The 23,252-nt window shown below is 40.3% G+C and overlaps 1 protein-coding gene across 2 annotated transcripts in view; it reads right to left on the bottom strand.

Annotated features, from left to right (window-relative positions):
• Positions 1-23,252, bottom strand: part of wars2 (tryptophanyl tRNA synthetase 2, mitochondrial) — a 63,328-nt gene that overhangs the window by 17,445 nt on the left and 22,631 nt on the right. For both annotated transcript variants that reach the window (XM_061970532.2, XM_061970531.2), the window contains exon 2: positions 3,401-3,661. In XM_061970532.2, coding sequence (XP_061826516.2) covers positions 3,401-3,466 — 66 coding nt within the window. In that variant the 5' untranslated portion in view covers positions 3,467-3,661. The remainder of the gene's footprint in view (positions 1-3,400; positions 3,662-23,252) is intronic.

A 23,252-nucleotide genomic window follows, 5' to 3' on the forward strand; every position in this document is an offset into this window, starting at 1 on the left:
TGGAGAAATCACTGCACGTAAGCAGCTAAGCCCGTGACTTTCGATCACTCAGGCTGTACTGCATCAACAAGCGACATCAGTGTGTAAAGGATATCACCACATGGGCTCAGGAACACTTCAGAAACCCACTGTCAGTAACTATAGTTGGCCGCTACATCTGTAAGTGCAAGTTAAAACTCTCCTATGCAAGGCGAAAACCGTTTATCAACAACACCCAGAAACGCCGTCGGCTTCGCTGGGCCTGAGCTCATCTAAGATGGACTGATACAAAGTGGAAAAGTGTTCTGTGGTCTGACGAGTCCACATTTCAAATTGTTTTTGGAAACCGTGGACGTCGTGTCCTCGGACCAAAGAAGAAAAGAACCATCCGGATTGTTATAGGCGCAAAGTTGAAAAGCCAGCATCTGTGATGGTATGGGGGTGTATTAGTGCCCAAGACATGGGTAACTTACACATCTGTGAAGGCGCCTTTAATGCTGAAAGGTACATACAGGTTTTGGAGCAACATATGTTGCCATCCAAGCAACGTTACCATGGACGCCCCTGCTTATTTCAGCAAGACAATGCCAAGCCACGTGTTACATCAATGTGGCTTCATAGTAAAAGAGTGCGGGTACTAGACTGGCCTGCCTGTAGTCCAGACCTGTCTCCCATTGAAAACGTGTGGCGCATTATGGAGCCTAAAATACCACAACGGAGACCCCCGGACTGTTGAACAACTTAAGCTGTACATCAAGCAAGAATGGGAAAGAATTCCACCTGAGAAGCTTCAAAAAATGTGTCTCCTCAGTTCCCAAACGTTTACTGAGTGTTGTTAAAAGGAAAGGCCATGTAACACAGTGGTGAACATGCCCTTTCCCGACTACTTTGGCACGTGTTGCAGCCATGAAATTCTAAGTTAATTATTATTTGCAAAAAAATAAATAAAGTTTATGAGTTTGAACATCAAATATGTTGTCTTTGTAGTGCATTCAATTGAATATGGGTTGAAAAGGATTTGCGAATCATTGTAATCCGTTTATATTTACATCTAACACAATTTCCCATCTCATATATATATATATATATATATATATATATATATACATACATACATACATACATACATATACATACATACATATATATATATATATATATATACATTAGAGATGCGCGGTTTGCGGACACATCCGCGGAGTCCGCGGGTCGGGCGGTTGAAATAAAAAAAAATTAGATTTTATCCGCGGGTCGGGTCGGGCGGTTGAAATAAAAAAAAATTAGATTTTAAATAGATTCAGGCGGGTGGCAGTTAAACCAATTCGGAAATATATATACATAGTTAAATGTTGTTACCCACATACGAAAAACGAGCAGCACTCTTTGAAACAGGCAATTATTTATCATCAGGCACCTGCAGCACGCCACAAAAAAGAAGAAGAAAAAAAAAAAGAGATGGCAACGCCGGCAGCAAACGTGGTACGCGACAAACTAAAAAAGGGAATACTAAAGACCAGGGGAAAAAAAGGCCAGAAAAGTTCAGCGTGGACTCGTTTTTATGAGGTTGTAAATCAGGATGATAGTAATGCTGGCTACGTGATTTGCAAGAGCTGCGACACTGTTTATGTCTACGACAGTCACAAAACCGGGACATCTAACATGGTGCATCACATTTGTGCAAAACCCCGAACCTCCACAAACACCCTGAGCATGAGCAGTTTCGTCCGCCGTGATCCCAGAAGAGTGCCACAGGATGTTAAAACAAGATAGAACGCAGCTGCCTGCAGCAGTTTGAGTGGTGCGAGCGCGCTTGGAGGTGCGCTCAGCGCGGCTCCCAGATGATTGCGCACTGGTGTGCGTCTGGGCCGTGACAGCGTGGTACGCATTGAATGTCTCTGCTGCATTGGATCAGTCTCCTTTCTTTAATGGGCAAAAGCTTTATAACCTCACTAATGCCTTGCATCGTCTATATTAGATATATAACAACGGGCGGGTGGCGGGCGGGTGCGGTTTTGATTAAATGTTAGTTCGGGTGGATGGCGGATGGTTGACGACTTTTGTGATGCGGTTGCGGATGAAATAATTGCCTATCCGCGCATCTCTAATATACATATATATATATATATATATATATATATATATATATATACGGTATATATATGTATGTGTGGGAAAAAAATCACAAGACTATTTCATCTCTACAGGCCTGTTTCATGAGGGGGGTACCCTCAATCATCAGGAGATTTTAATGGGAGCATTCGCATACCATGGTTTATATAGGGCACAGAGTGGGTGGGTACAGGCTGGCGTAGGGGCGTGGTGATTGGCTCATGTGTTACCTAGGAGGTGTTTCCGTCTATGGCGGCATGCTGTTACAATTTCGCTGCGCTTGTTGAGGGATGACAGGTCTGGACGGTAAATAATAAACAGTTTCTCTTTCAAGCATAGGTTGCATCTTTTATTACCACTATTGTAAGGTGTGCTGGATGCAAGAATTTGCCATGTTATTGAATATTCAACATTATTGTCTTTGAGGTCCCAAATGTGTTTGCTGAGTTCTGTGGTATTTCGCAGGTTTTTGTTCCTGAAAGAAGCCTTGTGATTGTTCCATCTGGTTTTGAATTCTCCCTCGGTTAATCCTACATATGTGTCGGATGTGTTAATGTCCTTGCGTATTACCTTAGATTGGTAGACAACTGATGTTTGTAAGCACCCCCCGTTGAGAGGGCAATCAGGTTTCTTTCAACAGTTACAGCCTTTGTTGGTTTTGGAGTCGCTCTGTCTGGGGGCCGACGGCTCATTTGCAATTGTTTTGTTGTGGTTTGAGATGATTTGTCGTATATTGTTCATGCAGCTGTAGCTCAATTTAATGTTGTTCTTGTTGAATACTTTTCTTAGGGTGTTGTCTTTGGGAAAGTGTTTGTCAATCAGATTGAGGAATTTGTGTCCAATGTTAGTTGAGACGTTTTTGCTGTATGGGGGGTTGTACCAGATGATGTCGTTTCGTTTTCTGTTCTTTTTTGGCTGGTTTCCTGGCGTGGGTTCATAGGTGAGGGTGAAATTGTATCCGCTTTCATCAAGGGCTTTTTGGTACGGGGGGTTGCTTGGTCAAATTCAGCTTTGCTAGATGACAGCATCGATAGCCTTTTATTGATTCCGGTAGGTATTCTTTTCGTGGTGGTGGGTGGGTGGTTGCTGTCATTGATATATATATATATATATATATATATATATATATATATATATATATATATATATATATATATATATATATATATATATATATATATATATATACACACACACACACACACATGTACAATGAAGTTGTCTAATCCAACCTCTGATTGGTTGGTTAAAAAGAGGCGTGTCCCAACAACTTTGTCCAAATAGTGTGCTCGCTAGCTTCTCCCAAACCCACCTGAGACTGCTGGAAGAGGATGGCTTTCTTCGGGTCGACGCCGCAGGCAAGCAGGCTGGCCGCCATGTCCAGGATGTTGGCCCTGAGGCGTTCCGGGTCCTGGGGCTGAGTGATGGAGTGGAGGTCCACGATGCTGTAGAGCACGGACGGGTACTGGTCCTGAAGTGACACCCAAGTCTCCAGAGCACCCAGATAGTTGCCCAAGTGGGGCACCCCGGTGGGCTGAATGCCGGAGAAAACTCGGGCTTCTGCTGGAGCCTCCTGAGGAAGAAAAGAAGCTTCGTCACAAGAGTAGAAAATCCATCCAGGGTTATTCTTAACACGAACAAAAAGTGAAAATGTGAGAACATCGCAAGGGGAAAGTGTCGAGTTTACACCGCTGACTGACTGGAGGCCAGGGCTCATGCAAACACCGTGGCTAGCGCTTCTGTTCTCTCCCAAACACATCCAGCACAAAATATGCATCACCTTGACCGGCCAAAAACTATAGTCAACATCTGTGCAAGGCCGTTTACAGCCACCACTCAGGTGGAGAGGCAAGAACCGCCATGGAGAGGATCCACGACACCACAAAACAACAAAACCCACGCCTCCCTTGTGGGTTTACTGAAAGTCTTGAGAGGCCAGACCCAATAGATACAACAGAGTCCCAGCAACTACCGTAAATTCTGGACTGTAAGCCGCTACTTTTTTTTCTATGCTTTGAACCCTCTGGCTTATAAAACAGTGCAGCTAATTTATTTATTTTTCTTTGCTGACGGCTATAATGTAAATAGTTTAAAAAAAACCAAGCAAACACACTGAATAAGTGTGATTGTTTGTGCTATGGCGCCATCTTTTTCCATAAGTTTGCTCTCCAGGTAGCCAGCTTTTGGAATAGGGTAGTTTGTCCAGGTACAGTCCCTTGATCTTTTTATTCTGTAATTCATTTTAATCCAGTTTGTTGGTCGCCTTCACATTGTACACAAAGCCTTTATCCAACAAGTATGTTTACCTAGACCCCACAATGCATTGCAAAATCACGTGGTCTTTGGAGGTTAATAAAACGTTTTTAAAACCAAGTTTTCCTTTTTCTAGTATCGATAAAAATCAATCAACTTCCTTTTAAGACGATGTTGAATCGATACATATCTCCCGGAACGCAAAATTGCCGAGCACAGATCAATGTACCATATTTTCGGTATCATAGAGTGCACCTAGGGGTGTAACGGTACACAAACATTTTGGTTCGGTACGTATCTCGTTTTAGACGCAGCTAGTGGGTCCATGACGATGACTTCTGTTTTGTTTGATCAGCTGTTTTACTGCCAGGTTACAGACACTGTTTGGAAACTATTAAGATATGTAAATAAACATTTATAAAATATATATGTATACATAACTCATTTCACAATGTATATATCTACCTAATATATGGAAAATATTTTTTCTTCTGAAATTTTGTGGGTGTGGCTTATATACTCGCTCTAAATCCGGAAAATACTGTACTAAATGGAAGGACACTGCAGCACATGAAACGAGAAAACTCGTCCAGAAGATGGCGCCATAGCACAAAGAATAACACACCTATTCAGTGTATTTGCTTGGTGTTTTTTTTTTAAACTATTTGCATTATTGCCGTCAGCAGAGAAAAATCCACAAATTCGCCGCACCGTTTTATAAGTGTAGGAAAAAAGTAGCGGCTTATAGTTTGGAATTTTCAGTAATTCCTGCAAAGTAGGGGTGTAACGGTACACAAAAATTTCGGTATGTACCTCGGTTTAGAGGTCACGGTTCGATTCATTTTCGGTACAGTAAGAAAACAAAATATAAATTTTTGGGTTATTTATTTACCAAATTTGCAAAATCTTCCAACAAAAATATTTTTCTTAGTGGAATATTTGATGTGAAGTAATGGGAACCTTGGATAGGTCAATAATTCATAATAACATTGATTTTGATTCAATATTATGTTTTGAGCAATGACAGTTTGAAAGAAGAAAAAAAACAGCTTTGTTTTATTAGTCAACATTGCAACTTTTCTAAATTACATTTAAGCTTTTTTACTTCACTTTTGTTATGTTTTTGTTTATTTTAATAGTATTTTAAGAATGTGCCGTGGGCCTTTAAAACATTAGCTGTGGGCCGCAAATGGCTTCCGGGGCACACTTTTGACACCCCTGCTATAGATAATAAAAATTAAATCTGATAAATCTATGGATAAAAAGCAGAGCCTGGTGACGCATGCGCGTTTATCATAACTCTCTCTCTCTCTCTCTGTCTCTGCCCCTCCCTCAATTTGTTTTGTTTTTAACCCCTTCTTAACCCTGAACGTACATTGAAAATACACGCAACCCTAACTCAAAATGCCGGACATTTGAGGCATTTAAGAAACTCCGCCCTGACAGCTCCGCAAAAGAGGACATGTCCGGTGAAAAGAGGACGTATGGTCAGTCTATCGTAGCCCGTTAGCTGCTAGCATGCCATGTGCTGTGCCTCGGTGTGCATTGTTTACACAACGTGCGTTACGCTACTTAATATGTCCGTGTGGAATCTCGTTCGGTACACCTCCGAACCGAACCGGAACCCCCGTACCGAAACGGTTCAATACAAATACACGTACCGTTACACCCACAACATTTTGGAAGATAAATGCTTCCCCTATATTAGCCAGACCGGACTATAAGCCGCAGATATCTGCGTTGTGAAATTAGTTATTTATACATAAATATTTTGTAAATGTTTACTTACATACCTTAACTGTCTGTAAAACAGCTGATCAAACAAAACAGAAGTCATCGTCATGGACCCACTAGCTGCGGAAGCTAGCTCTCCAATCAGCTAAACAGACTCAATAACTCCACGGTGACGTTTTGGTGAACTTACCAAGCTAAAACAATATAAAAGAATGCCATTGTAAATTAATAATACTAACACAGACACTCGTAAACTTGTTTGCTAATTAGTTCAGGCTAACGACGCTAGCTTGATTTCAATAGCACATACAAATATGCATGAAAACACTCCTACATGGGACGGTTTAGTAAGTAAGGATTGGTTTAGTTATATTTAGGGCTGCAACAACTAATCGATTAAATCGATAATAAAAATAGTTGCCGATTAATTTAGTCATCGATTCGTTGGATCTAGCTATGCGCATGCGCAGAGGCTACTTTTTTATTTATTTTTATTTTATTATTATTTTTATACACCTTTATTTATAAACGGCAACATTTACAAACAACTGAGAAACAATAATCAAAATAAGTATGGTGCCAGTGTGCTGTTTTTTTTCCAATAAAATACTGGAAAGGATAGACATGTGGTTTGTCTCTTTTATCCGATTATTAATCTAAGTAATAATCGACAGATTAATCGATTATCAAATTAGTTGTTAGTTGCAGCCCTAGTTATATTGTAAAACTTACAAACGTTGCTTGGAGTGATGAATTTAGAATCCATACGAGTAGAACAGCTATGGACGACTAGAAGACGGAATGGCACTTCTACTTCCGGTTGACAAGCCAATGGTTTTCACTGATTGGAGAGCTAGCTTCCGCAGCTAGTGGGTCCATGACGATGACTTCTGTTTTGTTTGATCAGCTGTTTTACTGCCATGTTACAGACACTGTTTGGAAACTATTAAGATATGTAAATAAACATTTATAAAATATATATGTATATATAACTCATTTCACAATGTATATATCTACCTAATATATGGAAAATATTTTTTCTTCTGAAATTTTGTGGGTGTAGCTTATATACTGGTACGCTCTAAATCCGGAAAATACTGTACTAAATGGAAGGACACTGCAGCACATGAAACGAGAAAACTCGTCCAGAAGATGGCGCCATAGCACAAACAATAACACACCTATTCAGTGTATTTGCTTGGTGTTTTTTTTAAACTATTTGCATTATTGCCGTCAGCAGAGAAAAATCCATGAATTCGCCGCACCGTTTTATAAGTGTAGGAAAAAAGTAGCGGCTTATAGTTTGGAATTTACAGTAATTCCTGCAAAGTAGGGGTGTAACGGTACACAAAAATTTCGGTTCGGTACGTACCTTGGTTTAGAGGTCACGGTTCGGTTCATTTTCGGTACAGTAAGAAAACAACAAAATATACATTTTCGGGTTATTTATTTGCCAAATTTGCAAAATCTTCCACCAAAAATATTTTTCTTAGTGGAATATTTGATGTGAAGTAATGGGAACCTTGGATAGGTCAATCATTCATAACAACATTGATTTTGATTCAATATTATGTTTTGAGCAATGACAGTTTGAAAGAAAAAAAACCCAGCTTTGTTTTATTAGTCAACATTGCAACTTTTTCTAAATTACATTTAACCTTTAAGCTTTGTTATTTCACTTTTGTTATGTTTTTGTTTATTTTAATAGTATTTTTAGAATGTGCCGTGGGCCTTTAAAACATTAGCTGTGGGCCGCAAATGGCCTCCGGGGCACACTTTTGACACCCCTGCTATAGATAATAAAAAATTAAATGTGATAAATCTATGGATAAAAAGCAAAGCCTGGCGACGCATGCGCGTTTATCATAACTCTCTATCTCTCTCTGTCTCTGCCCCTCCCTCAATTTGTTTTGTTTTTAACCCCTTCTTAACCCTGAACGTACATTGAAAATACACGCAACCCTAACTCAAAATGCCGGACATTTGAGGCATTTAAGAAACTCCGCCCTGACAGCTCCGCAAAAGAGGACATGTCCGGTGAAAAGAGGACGTATGGTCAGTCTATCCTAGCCCGTTAGCTGCTAGCATGCCGTGTGTTGTGCCTCGGTGTGCATTGTTTACACAACGTACGTTACGCTACTTAATATGTCCGGCTCCCTGTGCGTTATCGAATCAATTTTAAACTCCTTTTATTTGTTTTTAAATGTGCCAACCTATCTCTCAGACCTCCTTTAGCCTTACTGCCCGACCCGATCCTTAAGATCAGCCGATCAGCTGCTGTTGACGGTCCCTGACACAAGGCTGAAGCTTAGAGGTGACAGAGCTTTCGCCGCTGCTGCTCCCAAGCTCCGGAACGACCTACCTCTGAGTGTTAGACAAGCCTCCTCTCTTCCTGTTTTTAAATGTCTCTTAAAAACATTCTTTTATTCCATTTAACACTGAGTGATCTCCATCCTGCAATGGCGCCCCATAATACACCTGCTGTGAACCTGTTTTTATTTATTCTATTTTATTTATTTATTTTGTATCGTGTTCTGTTTGTGTTGTGTTTGCTCGGTACTCGTATTATCTTTTAACCTGCCCATTGTACAGCACTTTGGCTACCCCTGTGGTAAATTTTAAATGTGCTTTATAAATAAAGTTGATTTGATTTGATTTGATTTGTGGAAACTCGTTCTGTACACCGAACCGGAACCCCCGTACCGAAACGGTTCAATACAAATACACGTACCGTTACACCCCTACTACACTGAAATAAACCGCAATACCAGTCTTAGAAGAAACCAGTTGCTTTCATGACCAAAACCCTCATGGATCTCAGAGTTATCACCTAAATCTCTCAGGCGATCAAATGTCCCTTGCTTGGAGTCTTCAAAGTTATCCGCACTAATCATCAGGACCTGAAGCGTTCACGGGAAATCCTCTCCGGGGCAGCGCGAGGAAGCCGGTTATCTCGACAGCTCGCTGAGACGCATCACATTCAATTTGGAGCGAAAGCCAAGCCTGGAGATCAGATGGCAGCAGCTGTGTTGCCAGCCTGGCCCAGAGCGCTGCAGGGACAACTGGTCCGAGGCCCGCAGAGCCGGCCGGGCTCGGCGAGAGCCAGGCCGGAAGGAACTGGCTGCTTATGTCATTACCCGTGAGGTAATTGCGCTGGAGTGCCACTGATGCTGAGAGCCTCTTAAGAGGTGTCAGGGTCGATTTGGCTGCCGGGTCTGGTTCATGTGTGTTCTCACCTCCAGCCGACACGCCGAACGCATGTTCCCCCCCCCCTTCTTCAGCCGAGGCCGCCCCGAGGGAAGCCATTAGCCATGCAGACATGGTAATGGTGTCATTTGAGCCAATCGAGTGTCAAATGAGAGTCAACACCGCCGCTAAGCAGCCACCGGCAATCACGGGCCGTCACCTGGCCGAGACACCTCCGAGGAACGCCGGGTCGGGAGCCTCCAGACGCACGCGAGGAAAGCCGCGGTGGGGGAGGAAGAGGTAAATCAGGCACCGTTCGACGACAGCGGGGACAGCGAGTGTTGTAAAGCAATTAATTTTTATGACGGATGCCGCAACACAAGACCAGCGGTCATAAAACGCGATAGGACCCACGTCTTCCACTTTCGCCCTTTAAATCACAGTCAGCGCTGAGTCGTCGTACGCCTTCAAGCGTTACAAGAAATGTGTCGTCCAGACCAAAACGTACCTTATTTCATTCACCGCATTACATAACTCGGAGAAAAATATATATATATATATGACATGACATCGCCCCAGAGCCATATTTGGTAACGTGAGTCCGTGTTTAAAAAGGCAGCTCGCAGCAAACTGAAGCACAGAAAAACCAGAGTAGAAATACGACCGTTGAAGGGTGAAGTGCATTAAGGTCGCACAGAAAAACAACAACTTTGATTTCTGTTCAGCGCGAATCGACGCTGAGTGTTTTGTGACTCCGAAAAAGCCGACTCACAATCCTAAAATGAATATGTCGTCACCGGCTATCAAATGTTGTATAACTTTGTTACATTTCACATGCACACTGACAAGGACGTTGTGGAAAACCGGTCTGTGTTTGGTAGCGCCTGCGCAGTTTATATTAAAATTATTAGAAGGACACGACTGTTGCTGGCCTTGCTTTTTCTTTAAGTACACTTTTTGCCGTGCACCTCTTTGTTTTTGTTTAATTAAGTTTTTTGGAGTGCGGGTTTTTCTTCTATTTTGTACATGCTTGAACATTAAAATGCTGTACAAATCAGATGCTAATTGTTTTAGCATCACTCCATCATTAAGTGAAGACTTTAGTGTTTGTTTGTGTTGGCTTCACTATGTGACGTCACAGGAAAATGGACGGGTGGTTAAAATCAGGCACTTTGAAGCTTTTTTTAGGGGTATTGAGTGATGGGTAAAATTTTGAAAAAAAATTCGAAAAATATAATAAGCCACTGGGAACTGATTTTTAATGGTTTTAACTCTTCTGAAATTGTGATAATGTTCCCCTTTAAAAATAATACAATTTTTATTTTAACTCTACATTTTTTCCTACGCTTTGCCCCTTGCGGCTTTTTTAAAAAAATATTATTTTTTTTCATTTATTTATTTATTTTAGGCAATGACATAAAAAAGTACAAAGTTGACAACACATAATAATATACATTAATATAGTGCAAAAATAATTGATTGTCCAGTTTTGCCTGAAAGGGAGTGGGAAGAAGATCATTTATTTAATCCCACCCCCAGTTCTCCATTCAGTGATTATTAAAATGAGTTTCACTCTTACTTTGTTCAAGGATTATAATACAGATGTTGTATCATAGTGGCATTACCACAGGTAACAATAATTATTACACTGTAACAATAATTTGTATCAATAATGTAGGAATAATGAATATACCAACAATGGTAATAGACAACATAGCAATAATGGTAAGGAAACATTGAGCACATGTTTAACACTTTGAGACAGAGTACAGCAGCTGGTCAAATTAAAGACCCTCATCTCTATATTTGAACCAGACCCCATGTTTGTATAATAGTTTAAATCGATTAATAGTTTGGCATTGCTTGTGTTGTAAGTCCAGTTTGTTCCATAGTTTTACTCCGCATACAGACACACAAAAACGTTTACCAGTGGTTTGAGCTCTCGGCAATAAGAAATATCCAAAGCCTCTCAAGTTATGAGCCTGCACTCGTTTTATAAAAAAACGTTGTAGATCAGGCGGCAATAATTTGTTAAATGCTTTATATAAGATTATTAATGTATTATATTTAACAAGGTCATCAAATTTGAGCAACTTTGATTGCATAAACAGATTATGAGTATGTTCTAAATAAAACAATTCTTACTTTCTAAACCGCCCATGTGTGATGTCTGTAGGAGTGTTTTCATGCATATTTGTACATGCTATCGTAAAGGAATCAAGCCAACGTCGTTAGCATTAGCTAATATGTTAACACGTTTTACGAGTGTATGTGTTAGTATTATTAACTTACAATGGCATTCTTTTTGTATTGTTTCAGTTTCGTAAATTCACCAAAACCTCATCATGGAGCTAGAGTCTGTTTAGCTGATTGGAGAGCTAGCTTCCGCAGCTAGTGGGTCCATGACGATGACTTCTGTTTTGTTTGATCATCTATTTTACTGCCATGTTACAGACACTGTTTGGAAACAAGGTATGTAAATAAACATTTATAAAATATTTCTGTATAAATAACTAAATATGGAAAATACATTTTCTCCTGAAATTTTGTGGGTGTGGCTTATATACTGGTACGCTCTAAATCCGGAAAATACTGTACTTATTTTTTCTTTCTTTTTTTTTTTAAACCAAAAAATATAACAGTTAGACCACTGGCTAGCTCGTTTTACCATTCGAGGTTTAACAGAATCTTTTTATTTTAAGTCTACATTTTTCACAATCACTAATTATATTTGTCACTCCCAACATTGTGCTTTAAATACTGCAGGGCAAATCTTTTTTATTTTTCAACATGTTTTACATACTTTTGGCCTAAATGTCAAATAGTTACTGCTGCTGCAAAATAGTTAACTGGTACCGTTTGTGAGTTAACGGGTACTGTTTGTGAGTTAACTAGTACTGATTGAGAGTTAACTAGTACTGTGAAAGAGTGAACTGGTACTGCCAAAGAGTGAACTGGTACTGTCAAAGAGTGAACTGGTACTGCTTAAGAGTGAACTGGTACTGCCAAAGAGTGAACTGGTACTGCCAAAGAGTGAACTGGTACCGATTAAGAGTGAACTGGTACTGCCAAAGAGTGAACTGGTACCGATTAAGAGTGAACTGGTACTGCCAAAGAGTGAACTGGTACTGCCAAATTGTTAACTGGTACTGCCAAATTGTGAACTGGTACTGTCAAAGAGTTAACTGGTACTGCTTAAGAGTGAACTGGTACTGCTTAAGAGTGAACTGGTACTGCCAAAGAGTGAACTGGTACTGCCAAAGAGTGAACTGGTACTGCCAAAGAGTGAACTGGTACTGTCAAAGAGTGAACTGGTACTGCCAAAGAGAGAACTAGTACTGCCAAAGAGTGAACTGGTACTGTCAAAGATTGAACTGGTACTGCCAAATTGTGAACTGGTACTGTCGAAGAGTTAACTGGTACTGTCGAAGAGTTAACTGGTACTGTCAAAGAGTTAACTGGTACTGCTTAAGAGTGAACTGGTACTGCCAAAGAGTGAACTGGTGCTGCCAAAGAGTGAACTGGTACTGCCAAAGAGTGAACTGGTACCGATTAAGAGTGAACTGGTACTGCCAAAGAGTGAACTGGTACCGATTAAGAGTGAACTGGTACTGCCAAAGAGTGAACTGGTACTGCCAAAGAGTGAACTGGTACTGCTTAAGAGTGAACTGGTACTGCCAAAGAGTGAACTGGTACTGCCAAATTGTTAACTGGTACTGCCAAATTGTGAACTGGTACTGTCAAAGAGTTAACTGGTACTGCTTAAGAGTGAACTGGTACTGCTTAAGAGTGAACTGGTACTGCCAAAGAGTGAACTGGTACTGCCAAAGAGTGAACTGGTACTGCCAAAGAGTGAACTGGTACTGTCAAAGAGTGAACTGGTACTGCCAAAGAGAGAACTAGTACTGCCAAAGAGTGAACTGGTACTGTCAAAGATTGAACTGGTACTGCCAAATTGTGAACTGGTACTGTCAAAGAGTTAACTGGTACTGTCGAAGAGTTAACTGGTACTGTCAAAGAGTTAACTGGTACTGCTTAAGAGTGAACTGGTACTGCCAAAGAGTGAACTGGTGCTGCCAAAGAGTGAACTGGTACTGCCAAAGAGTGAACTGGTACCGATTAAGAGTGAACTGGTACTGCCAAAGAGTGAACTGGTACTGCCAAAGAGTGAACTGGTACTGCTTAAGAGTGAACTGGTACTGTCAAAGAGTGAACTGGTACCGATTAAGAGTGAACTGGTACTGCCAAAGAGTGAACTGGTACTGCCAAATTGTGAACTGGTACTGTCAAAGAGTGAACTGGTACTGCTTAAGAGTGAACTTTTACTGCTTAAGAGTGAACTGGTACTGCCAAAGAGTGAACTGGTACTGCCAAAGAGTGAACTGGTACTGCCAAAGAGTGAACTGGTACTGCCAAAGAGTGAACTGGTACTGATTAAGAGTGAACTGGTACTGATTAAGAGTGAACTGGTACTGCCAAAGAGTGAACTGGTACTGCCAAATTGTTAACTGGTACTGCCAAATTGTGAACTGGTACTGTCAAAGAGTTAACTGGTACTGCTTAAGAGTGAACTGGTACTGCTTAAGAGTGAGCTGGTACTGCCAAAGTGTGAACTGGTACTGCCAAAGAGTGAACTGGTACTGCCAAAGAGTGAACTGGTACTGTCAAAGAGTGAACTGGTACTGCCAAAGAGAGAACTAGTACTGCCAAAGAGTGAACTGGTACTGTCAAAGGTTGAACTGGTACTGCCAAATTGTGAACTGGTACTGCTTAAGAGTGAACTGGTACTGCTTAAGAGTGAACTGGTACTGCCAAAGAGTGAAGTGGTACTGCCAAAGAGTGAACTGGTACTGCCAAAGAGTGAAGTGGTACTGCCAAAGAGTGAACTGGTACTGCTTAAGAGTGAACTGGTACTGCCTAAGAGTGAACTGGTACTGCTTAAGAGTGAACTGGTACTGCTTAAGAGTGAACTGGAGCTTCCAAAGTTCTCCTTGCTATTTGAAGAGTGTAAAAACTGGAGGCAACACATGGAAGCTTGTTGATGAGGCGTAAAAGACATGGAAAAACTTCTCTCTCCTCATATTTTAACGCCGACAGCAGCATGGCTAAGTCTTACTACATCGTTGCTCAGGTGACGAAAGCTTTCCTCTTTTGCGGTCGCCATCTGCTGAAAACATTCTGCACTTTCAGTGCGCGTGTGCGCGGAAGGTTACGTACACCTTCGACGTGTTTCCACACTTTTTCCGGGAATAGGTGTTCATTTGTCGGCGTGTGGTAACAAGGTCCGCAGGGATGCGGGTCAAGCAGCAGAAAAACGCGCACGTGTGTTTGCGGCCTTTGCCCCCGGCAGATGTAGCAACGTGACGAGGACATGTGTCCGACTTGGACGTGCAGCCTTGTGGTCTTCCCAGGGATAAAAAAAAACAGCATGTCGCGTCACTTGAGGACAAACGAGGAGCTCCTCTACACAGTACTACCTCTCCCCTCCCCCTCCCCAGCACACAGTTCCAGAGGAGAGCCCTTTTCCAAGGCTCCGTGGAAACAACATCTCCCTCTCTTTTTCTGGAACGACCGCACGCTGCGGCGCGGCCTCGCCAATGCTGGATTAATCAGCCACAACAAAATGACATGCTCGCACAGGAATGCCTAATAAATACAACACATGAAAAGCCTCAGCGAGAGTGCAAGAACTGCATCCAGTCATGGAGCAGGGCTTGCAAACACCCCGACTTATTCAAGCACATATCGCTATTATAGATTCATACTCCGCACAACATCAACCCATGATAAAACATTTACAACAACAAACATGAATCAATAATCCAAACATGCATAGGCTCTTGTTTACATTGCAGGTGTGTCCAACTTAATCATTCATCTTAAAGGTGTCCAAAGTGCGGAATTAAACGGGTGTACTGTAACGAGAAGATTCAAGCATCGAAAGTAAAGGAAAAAATAATAACGTATGACTTATTCCTAACACAATTATGAGTGGGACCCTTTTGGATCCCGAGACCTCTAGTGTGTGTGTTTTTTTTAAACTGTCATTGCTCAAAGAATAATGACGAATCAAAGTCGATGTTGTTATGAATGATTGACCTACACTGCAAAAACTGAAATCTAAGTAAGATGAAATATCTCAAAAAAGGGTGATATTTGCTTATTTTCTGTCTGATATGATAATTCTTCTCACTAAGCAGATTTTATGTTAGAGTGTTTTACTTGTTTTAAGTGTTTTGCTCCTAAATGATCTCAGTAAGATATTACAGCTTGTCGCTGAGATTTGATGACCTATATTGAGTAAAACATGCTTGAAACTAGAATATCAACTGTTGCAAAGCTGTGTCATCAACACTCACAAATACAAAACTACTTTTTCAAAGTAATTATTTCTTATTTCAAGCATGAAAAAAAAAAATCATGATTTTGACACATTTGTGTCTCATAATTAAAACAGGTGACAGCCAAATGGACTTTGCTGTTTTATTTTCAATGAAACAATAGAAAATACGTACTCATATAGTAGTACAGTTGGCACAGTACAGTAAACTGACAGTTAATATTGAAACATTTAACATACAATTTTAAACAGAAATAGTTCATGCACATTCAGATAAATTCCTCAAAATTACAATTAAAAAAATGCATATATGCGCACTAATTGACTGAAAGAGCACGCACTTGACGCGATGATGTCATGTTATCGATGGAAAAATGCATTTTTAGACCATATGAATTGAATGTCACTGATGAACAACTTCTAGATTTAGGTCTAAATACTCCTACTATCCAGATAAGAGGCATAATTTATAATCTAGAATAACTTTGCTGCCGGCTCACAATAAAATCAGCAGAGGGCTACTTAGCTGTCTGTTATCAATCCGCCGCTAAAAAATATTGTGTCCGTGTTAGCGCTTATAATAACAACACCGCTAATATTTGGTTAATATTCAAGTCACGATATGAAAAAAAGAGTATTGTTGGCGGGTTTTGGATGGTCATTTAAAGGGTTTGTTGGCGGAATAGAAACCCCTCATTGACTACATTGTTAGACTTTTTATGTATTTATTTATTTACGACTTAGAATGCATAAAAAAATAAAAACATGTGTTCATGTCTTACATGAGGATTGTGAACGATGAACAGCACATCTCATTCCAATGTTTACATATTTCCAGTGTGACTGACCTAATAATATGGTCAAAGTGCAGAAGCGTTACTACACTGATGTAGAATCTACAGAAATTACCAAAGACATTCGGAGCGGAATATTCAAAATGGCTAACTGAATTTGTGGCATTTTGTGATGTTTACACTGTATTTTCACTCACTTTGCGTATTGTAAATACAAGTGCATATAATGGATACAATCAAACACTTATAAGCATATACAGAACAAATATGCTGACAGATAGATCTGGAGTTGATCTGGAGCAAGCAGCTGCTCCTGCTGTGGATGGTGGCGGTATCGACACACACAATATCTTCTTTCATTGTAAATGATCCACACAACGGATAAAATAACAAAACAGTAAGATGCAAAGACTTAAGTCAACTTGACCATCATCTTTGTAGTTAAAAGTTCCATGCAGTGCTTGAAATTGGTTGCATCCACGATGCGCACCCTGAACTCCATTGTTGAAAGGTGTGTTTCTACATTTGTTGTGTTTGTTCTATTTTATTTTATGCTTAAATGTCCTATATGTTATGATCCGCTGCCCGGATCATATTTTTGTTTACGTTTTCGAGGCACTTGTGTTTTTTGTTAGTTTTGGACTCCTTGAGTGCCTGTTTGTACACCTGAGTTTGTTGCCATGGCTGCTTATTGTTTTCACCTGCCGTGTGTGTTCCCGACGCGCACCTGTTTGTCATCACTGACATTATTATTTAAGCCTGCCTTCCCTGTCATTCTGTCTTGCTTCCTAGTTTGTTTTCGTACAACAGATGACGACTTTTGTTTCCTGCTCTTGTTACTTGCTAGCTCCCACGCTAGCCCATTTAGTTTTTTGCCTTAAGTGCTATGAGCACGTTTTTGTTTGTTCCCTTTTGATTTAATTCTTAATAAATCATTTTTCCTACCTGCACGCTGTGTCTGACGCCCGTCTGCATTCCTGGGAGAACGAAACCCCGCATCACCATGCGACCAGGTCGTCACACTATATTCACATTGGTTAAGTTTGTAGTTATGTTACCTTGATTTCGGCTATGGTCTCATTTTTATAATTGTAATATCTGAATGATGATAAATTAATGTGTTGTGGCAGTTGTGGATTTCACTAATTCGGCGGTTTGAGGATTCACTCGCTTGCTTTTCCAAACGTTTTGAATGGTGCACTGCCAACATGACAACGCTAAACAGGAAGTGCTTAAAGTTGAATGGCTTTGTAAAAACACTAAGACAAAGTATAAGTTCAATGTGTACTTCATGGTGTTTTAGAAACCGCAACAATTTTTTTTCCTCAGAATTTCCAGCTAACTTGAAGCGTTTTGTCAAGAGGATTAATTGTAAAGTGTACTTTTTCAGCATGTGCTTGTTCTATTTTTGGTAAGTAAGACAAAGAAAACTACCTGAAGTTGTCTTTATTTTTAAGTTATCATGCCATGATTTTACCAGTGGAAATAGATGTTCCTCCATGCGGCCCCTGAGCTAGAATGACTTTGACACCCCTGGCTTGGAGATTTAAGCTTTGAAAGTAAAAAAACAAACAAACATTGAATTACTTTTAAAACATTTTAATGACTGAGACCCTTTGTAGTCCAGACTTGAAGGGCGCCTTTGGGTAAAAAAAAAAAATCTGCATATTATATTGGTTTTAAAAATTAAAAATATCAAAACGGCCCCAGCATTCTTTGCTTTTTCAGTGTAAAAAGTTTGGGCACCGGCGATTTGATTTAACCACTCGTGACCATTCTTATCAAGCCCGGTTCCCAGCATGTGCAGATCCACTTCCTCCAACAGTGGACGGTGTTAATCACGGCCAAACAGTGCAACTCTGTTCTCAGATGTCCTATCGCGGCCAAGAATCCCCCCCCCCAGGTGAACCACTGACACGTCCAACCGAGGAGCTGATGAGCGGGGCCCGACGGCAAACGCGCACTTGGCCAATTTCAACAAGTCCTTGAAGCGCCTCCGACACGGCCGCCGCTCGCCCCGCTGTGAATCACCATCAGCTCTTTGTAGAAGGACTCCGCCGTCAGATCTTTGCGAGGGGAGTGCGGATGGAAGGATCCCCCCCTCGCTGCCAAGCATCTCCCCTGCCGAGCGGCTCCGACACTGAGGGCCCAGTGTTGCTCTTCCGCCATCTCGTCGTAATGCGCCTTGACACGCCGGCCCCTCTTTATCCCGACTTCATCGGTGTCTCGCTCTCACTGGGACCTGTTCATGCGGGCATCCGGCGGGGCAACACCTCCGCGAGGTACGGAACAGGACGTGGGCTTTAATGTAAGACATCGTTAAGCCGTGCGAGTGTGAGAACACGCCACAGCGTGTATAAAGGGCCAAGTGCTCACGTCCAGCTGAAAGATGTTTCAAGACCAGCTGGACCGGGGCGGGGTGCCCAAACCTTTTGACTTCGGGGCCGCGTTGGGCTAAAAAAAAATCTGTCTGGGGGCCGAAAGCGGACTATGTGTACACACACACACACACACACACACACACACATATATATATATATTTATATTAGGGGTGTAACGGTACGTGTATTTGTATTGAACCGTTTCAGTACGGGGGTTCCGGTTCGGTTCGGAGGTGTACCGAACGAGTTTCCACACGGACATATTAAGTAGCGTAACGCACGTTGTGTAAATAATGCACACCGAGGCACAACACACGGCATGCTAGCAGCTAACGGGCTACGATAGACTGACCATACGTCCTCTTTTCACCGGACATGTCCTCTTTTGCGGAGCTGTCAGGGCGGAGTTTCTTAAATGCCTCAAATGTCCGGCATTTTGAGTTAGGGTTGTGTGTATTTTCAATGTACGTTCAGGGTTAAGAAGGGGTTGAAAACAGAACAAACTGTGCACACAGCAGCATTGGTGAGGGAGGGGCAGAGACAGAGAGAGAGAGAGTTATGATAAACGCGCATGCGTCGCCAGGCTCTGCTTTTTATCCATAGATTTATCAGATTTAATTTTTTATTATCTATAGCAGTGGTCCCCAACCTTTTCGTAGCTGCGGACCGGTCAACGCTTGAAAATTTGTCCCGCGGACCGGGGGGGTGGGGGGAGGTGGGGGGTGATTTATTTATTTTTTTAAATAAAGAAATACAATCATGTGTGCTTACGGACTGTATCCCTGCAGACTGTATTGATATACATTGATATATAGTGTATATATTGTGTTTTTATGTTGATTTAATAAAAAAAATAAAATAAAAAAAAATACAAATTATATTTATAAATATATATATATATATATATATATATATATATATTTTTTTTTTTTTTTTTTTTTTTTTTATTGTGCGGCCCAGTACCAATCGGACCACTGACGTATCGCAGGGGTGTCAAAAGTGTGCCATTTGCAGCCCACAGCTAATGTTTTAAAAGGCCCACGGCACATTCTAAAAATACTATTAAAATAAACAAAAACATAACAAAAGTGAAATAAAAAAGCTTAATTTAGAAAAAGTTGCAATGTTGACTAATAAAACAAAGATGTTTTTTTTCTTCTTTCAAACTGTCATTGCTCAAAACATAATCTTGAATCAAAATCAATGTTATTATGAATGATTGACCTATCCAACTTCCGATTACTTCACATCAAATATTCCACTAAGAAAAATATTTTTGGTGGAAGATTTTGCAAATTTGGGGAGGGGAGGAGTATATTTACAGCTATAATTCACCAAGTCAAGTATTTCATATATTTCTTATATATATATAAATATATATATATATATATATATATATATATATATATATATATATATATATATATATATATATATATATATATAAGAAATACTTGACTTTCAGTGAATTCTAGCTATAAATATATATTTATTTTATAATATATATATATATATATATATATATATATATATATATATATATATAAATATATATAATAAATACTTGAATTTCAGTGTCCATTTATTGACACATATACACACACAAAACACTCATCTACTCATTGTTGAGTTAAGGGTTGAATTGTCCATCCTTGTTCTATTCTCTGTCACTATTTTTCTAACCATGCTGAACACCCTCTCTGATGATGCATTGCTGTGTGGCACGCACAAAAGTGCTTTCATCAAATGCACTAGATGACAGTATTGTCCTGTTTAAGAGTGTCACAACATTGCTGTTTACGGCAGACGAACTGCTTTACGGTAGACCAAAACGTGACTACTGTTGTTGTGTGTTGTTACCGCGCTGGGGCGGACGTTAATGAAACTGCCTAACAATAAACCCACATAAGAAACCAAGAACTCGCCCTCCATCATTCTACAGTTATAATATGATTGGGCAGGCACGCTGTTTATATTGTGGGAAAGCATGGACCTGAGTCCGCCTGAATTTCGGGAGATTTTTGGGAGAAAATTTGTCCCGGGAGGTTTTCGGGAGAGGCGCTGAATTTCGGGAGTCTCCCGGAAAATCCGGGAGGGTTGGCAAGTATGACTTTAATAGTATCCAATATTGCAACAAATATTACAGTACCGGTATATTATCATACTTCCCAAACATGTTTTTGTCTAAATAAAAATACTTAACTTTACAGCAAACTACCCATCAAATCAATAAAAATTACAATAAATGTTGCCTTGTTCTTTACAGCATATTACTGTAAATTGAAAAAAAACTACCACCGTATTTTTCGGAGTATAAGTCGCTCCGGAGTATAAGTCGCACCGGCAAAAAATGCATAATAAAGAAGGAAAAAAACATATAAGTCGCACTGGAGTATAAGTCGCATTTTTTGGGAAAATGTATTTGATAAAAGCCAACACCAAGAATAGACATTTGAAAGGCAATTTAAAATAAATAAAGAATAGTGAACAACAGGCTGAATAAGTGTACGTTATATGAGGCATAAATAACCAACTGGTATGTTAACGTAACATATTATGGTAAGAGTCATTCAAATAACTATAACATATAGAACATGCTATATGTTTACCAAACAATCGGTCACTAAATCCTATAAAATCTTATACGTCTAGTCTCTTACGTGAATGAGATAAATAATATTATTTGATATTTTACGCTAATGTGTTAATAATTTCACATATAAGTCGCTCCTGAGTATAAGTCGGCCAAACTATGAAAAAAACTGCGACTTATAGTCCGAAAAATACGGTACTGTGTTTTGCGTTAAAATTATGTCGACTGAGCTGCCGGTTTTTGACTGTAAAATCTACGGATGTTGTTTTTAACGGTGTATTACTGTAAATGGAAAGACGGTAGATTTGTTTTTACGGTCGAAAAACTGGCAGCTAAGTTGCCAGAATAAAAAAAGAACATGTACTGTTTTTCCATGAACAATATAATGTTGTAAAAAAACAATGTCAATTTAACACAAAAATTCTGGCAACTAACCTGCCAGCTTTTTCCGCAAAACTGTGGTACTGTTTTTCCATTTACCGTAAAATGTTTAAAAAAAAAAAAAAAAAAACACTATATTTTACAGTAAAATTTTGTAAATTTAAAGTTTTTACTGTAAAATGGACAGTCTACTTAAAACAATTGATATAATTAATAATGAAAGCCATTATTCATACATTATTCGCTGTTACAAGCGGCCCTCTGATGGCAGCCATAACTGCAATGTGGCCCTCAATGAAAACCAGTTTGACATCTCTGATCTACATCAACAATATGTTTTGTCTGAGTGGCTGGACAGGACAGAATTAAAACAATAAAATAAAAAAATGTTTACATCATTTTTGACTTTTTGAATGGATTAAGATTCGTTACAAATAAGAATCGCAATTCATTTGAAAATCTATTTTTTTGAAGCCCTTCATAAGTGTTGACTTTTTGTGCGCCTGAGTGGGAAAGGTTGTTTGGATTGGGTCATATATAAAAAGGCTGTGCAGTGTACACTTCAACGTGCAATTCATGGTCATTAACCTGAATTACTCACGGTGTCCACAAGACGGCGGCAAACTTGCAGCAATCATACTGTCAGATATGGCACCCCGCGGGCCAGATTCCTTATTAAACTTGTGACGTCTCGCGTGCCAAAACTGAACCGTAATGGACACCCCTGAGCTAGAAGGTTTGTCGGAAAAGTGAACACAGAAAAATCGCAAAAAACCCATTTTGATTGTTTTTTTTCCCCCAATTCTCCTAAAATAACCCGCAGGCTTGGTGGTATTCCACCTGCAGAAATGAGCTCTCATCAGTGGAATGTTGGCGTTCGCAATGTGCTTGGAGTGCAGCCAGTCCTGCACACAAGAACCTCCACCAAGCAGGCCTGGACCTCAGCCAGCAGCTGGGAGAGAACGCAGCTAATGAGCGCGGGCGGGGGCACTGGAGACTTTGCACGAGCTCGCAGCACATGTCCCACTCGCAGGTGGGCTGCATTATTCCGGGTATTGACAATCGTACAACTTTGATTAAAGTGTACCTGCGATGGTTTGAGTCACATTGAAACATTCCTCACTTGCATCCGAGTTGAAAAATATGATGATTACCATTCAATAATACCAAAATAAAGTCATACTCGGACACTAATTGGAAAATAAATGGAAGGTTTTTAAATAGTGATACTTCGGGCCGCAGCTCTCAATCATTTTATTACCGTAAATTCCCGACTATAGGCCGAATTTTTTTCCCTACGCTTTGAACCGTCCGGCTTATAAAATGGCGCGGCTCAATTATGGATTTTTTTTCGCTGACGGCCATAAAGCAAATAGTTTCCATTCAAGACATGCAAAGACCCCTAAATTGTGCGCTATTGTTTGTGCTGTGGTGCCATCTTGTGGACGAGTTCGCTCACTGCAGGAGCTGCTGGGCGAGTGTGAACTCCCTATTGTTTCAAG

This window comes from Nerophis lumbriciformis, linkage group LG13, assembly GCF_033978685.3.
Source record: "Nerophis lumbriciformis linkage group LG13, RoL_Nlum_v2.1, whole genome shotgun sequence".
NCBI lineage: Eukaryota > Metazoa > Chordata > Actinopteri > Syngnathiformes > Syngnathidae > Nerophis > Nerophis lumbriciformis.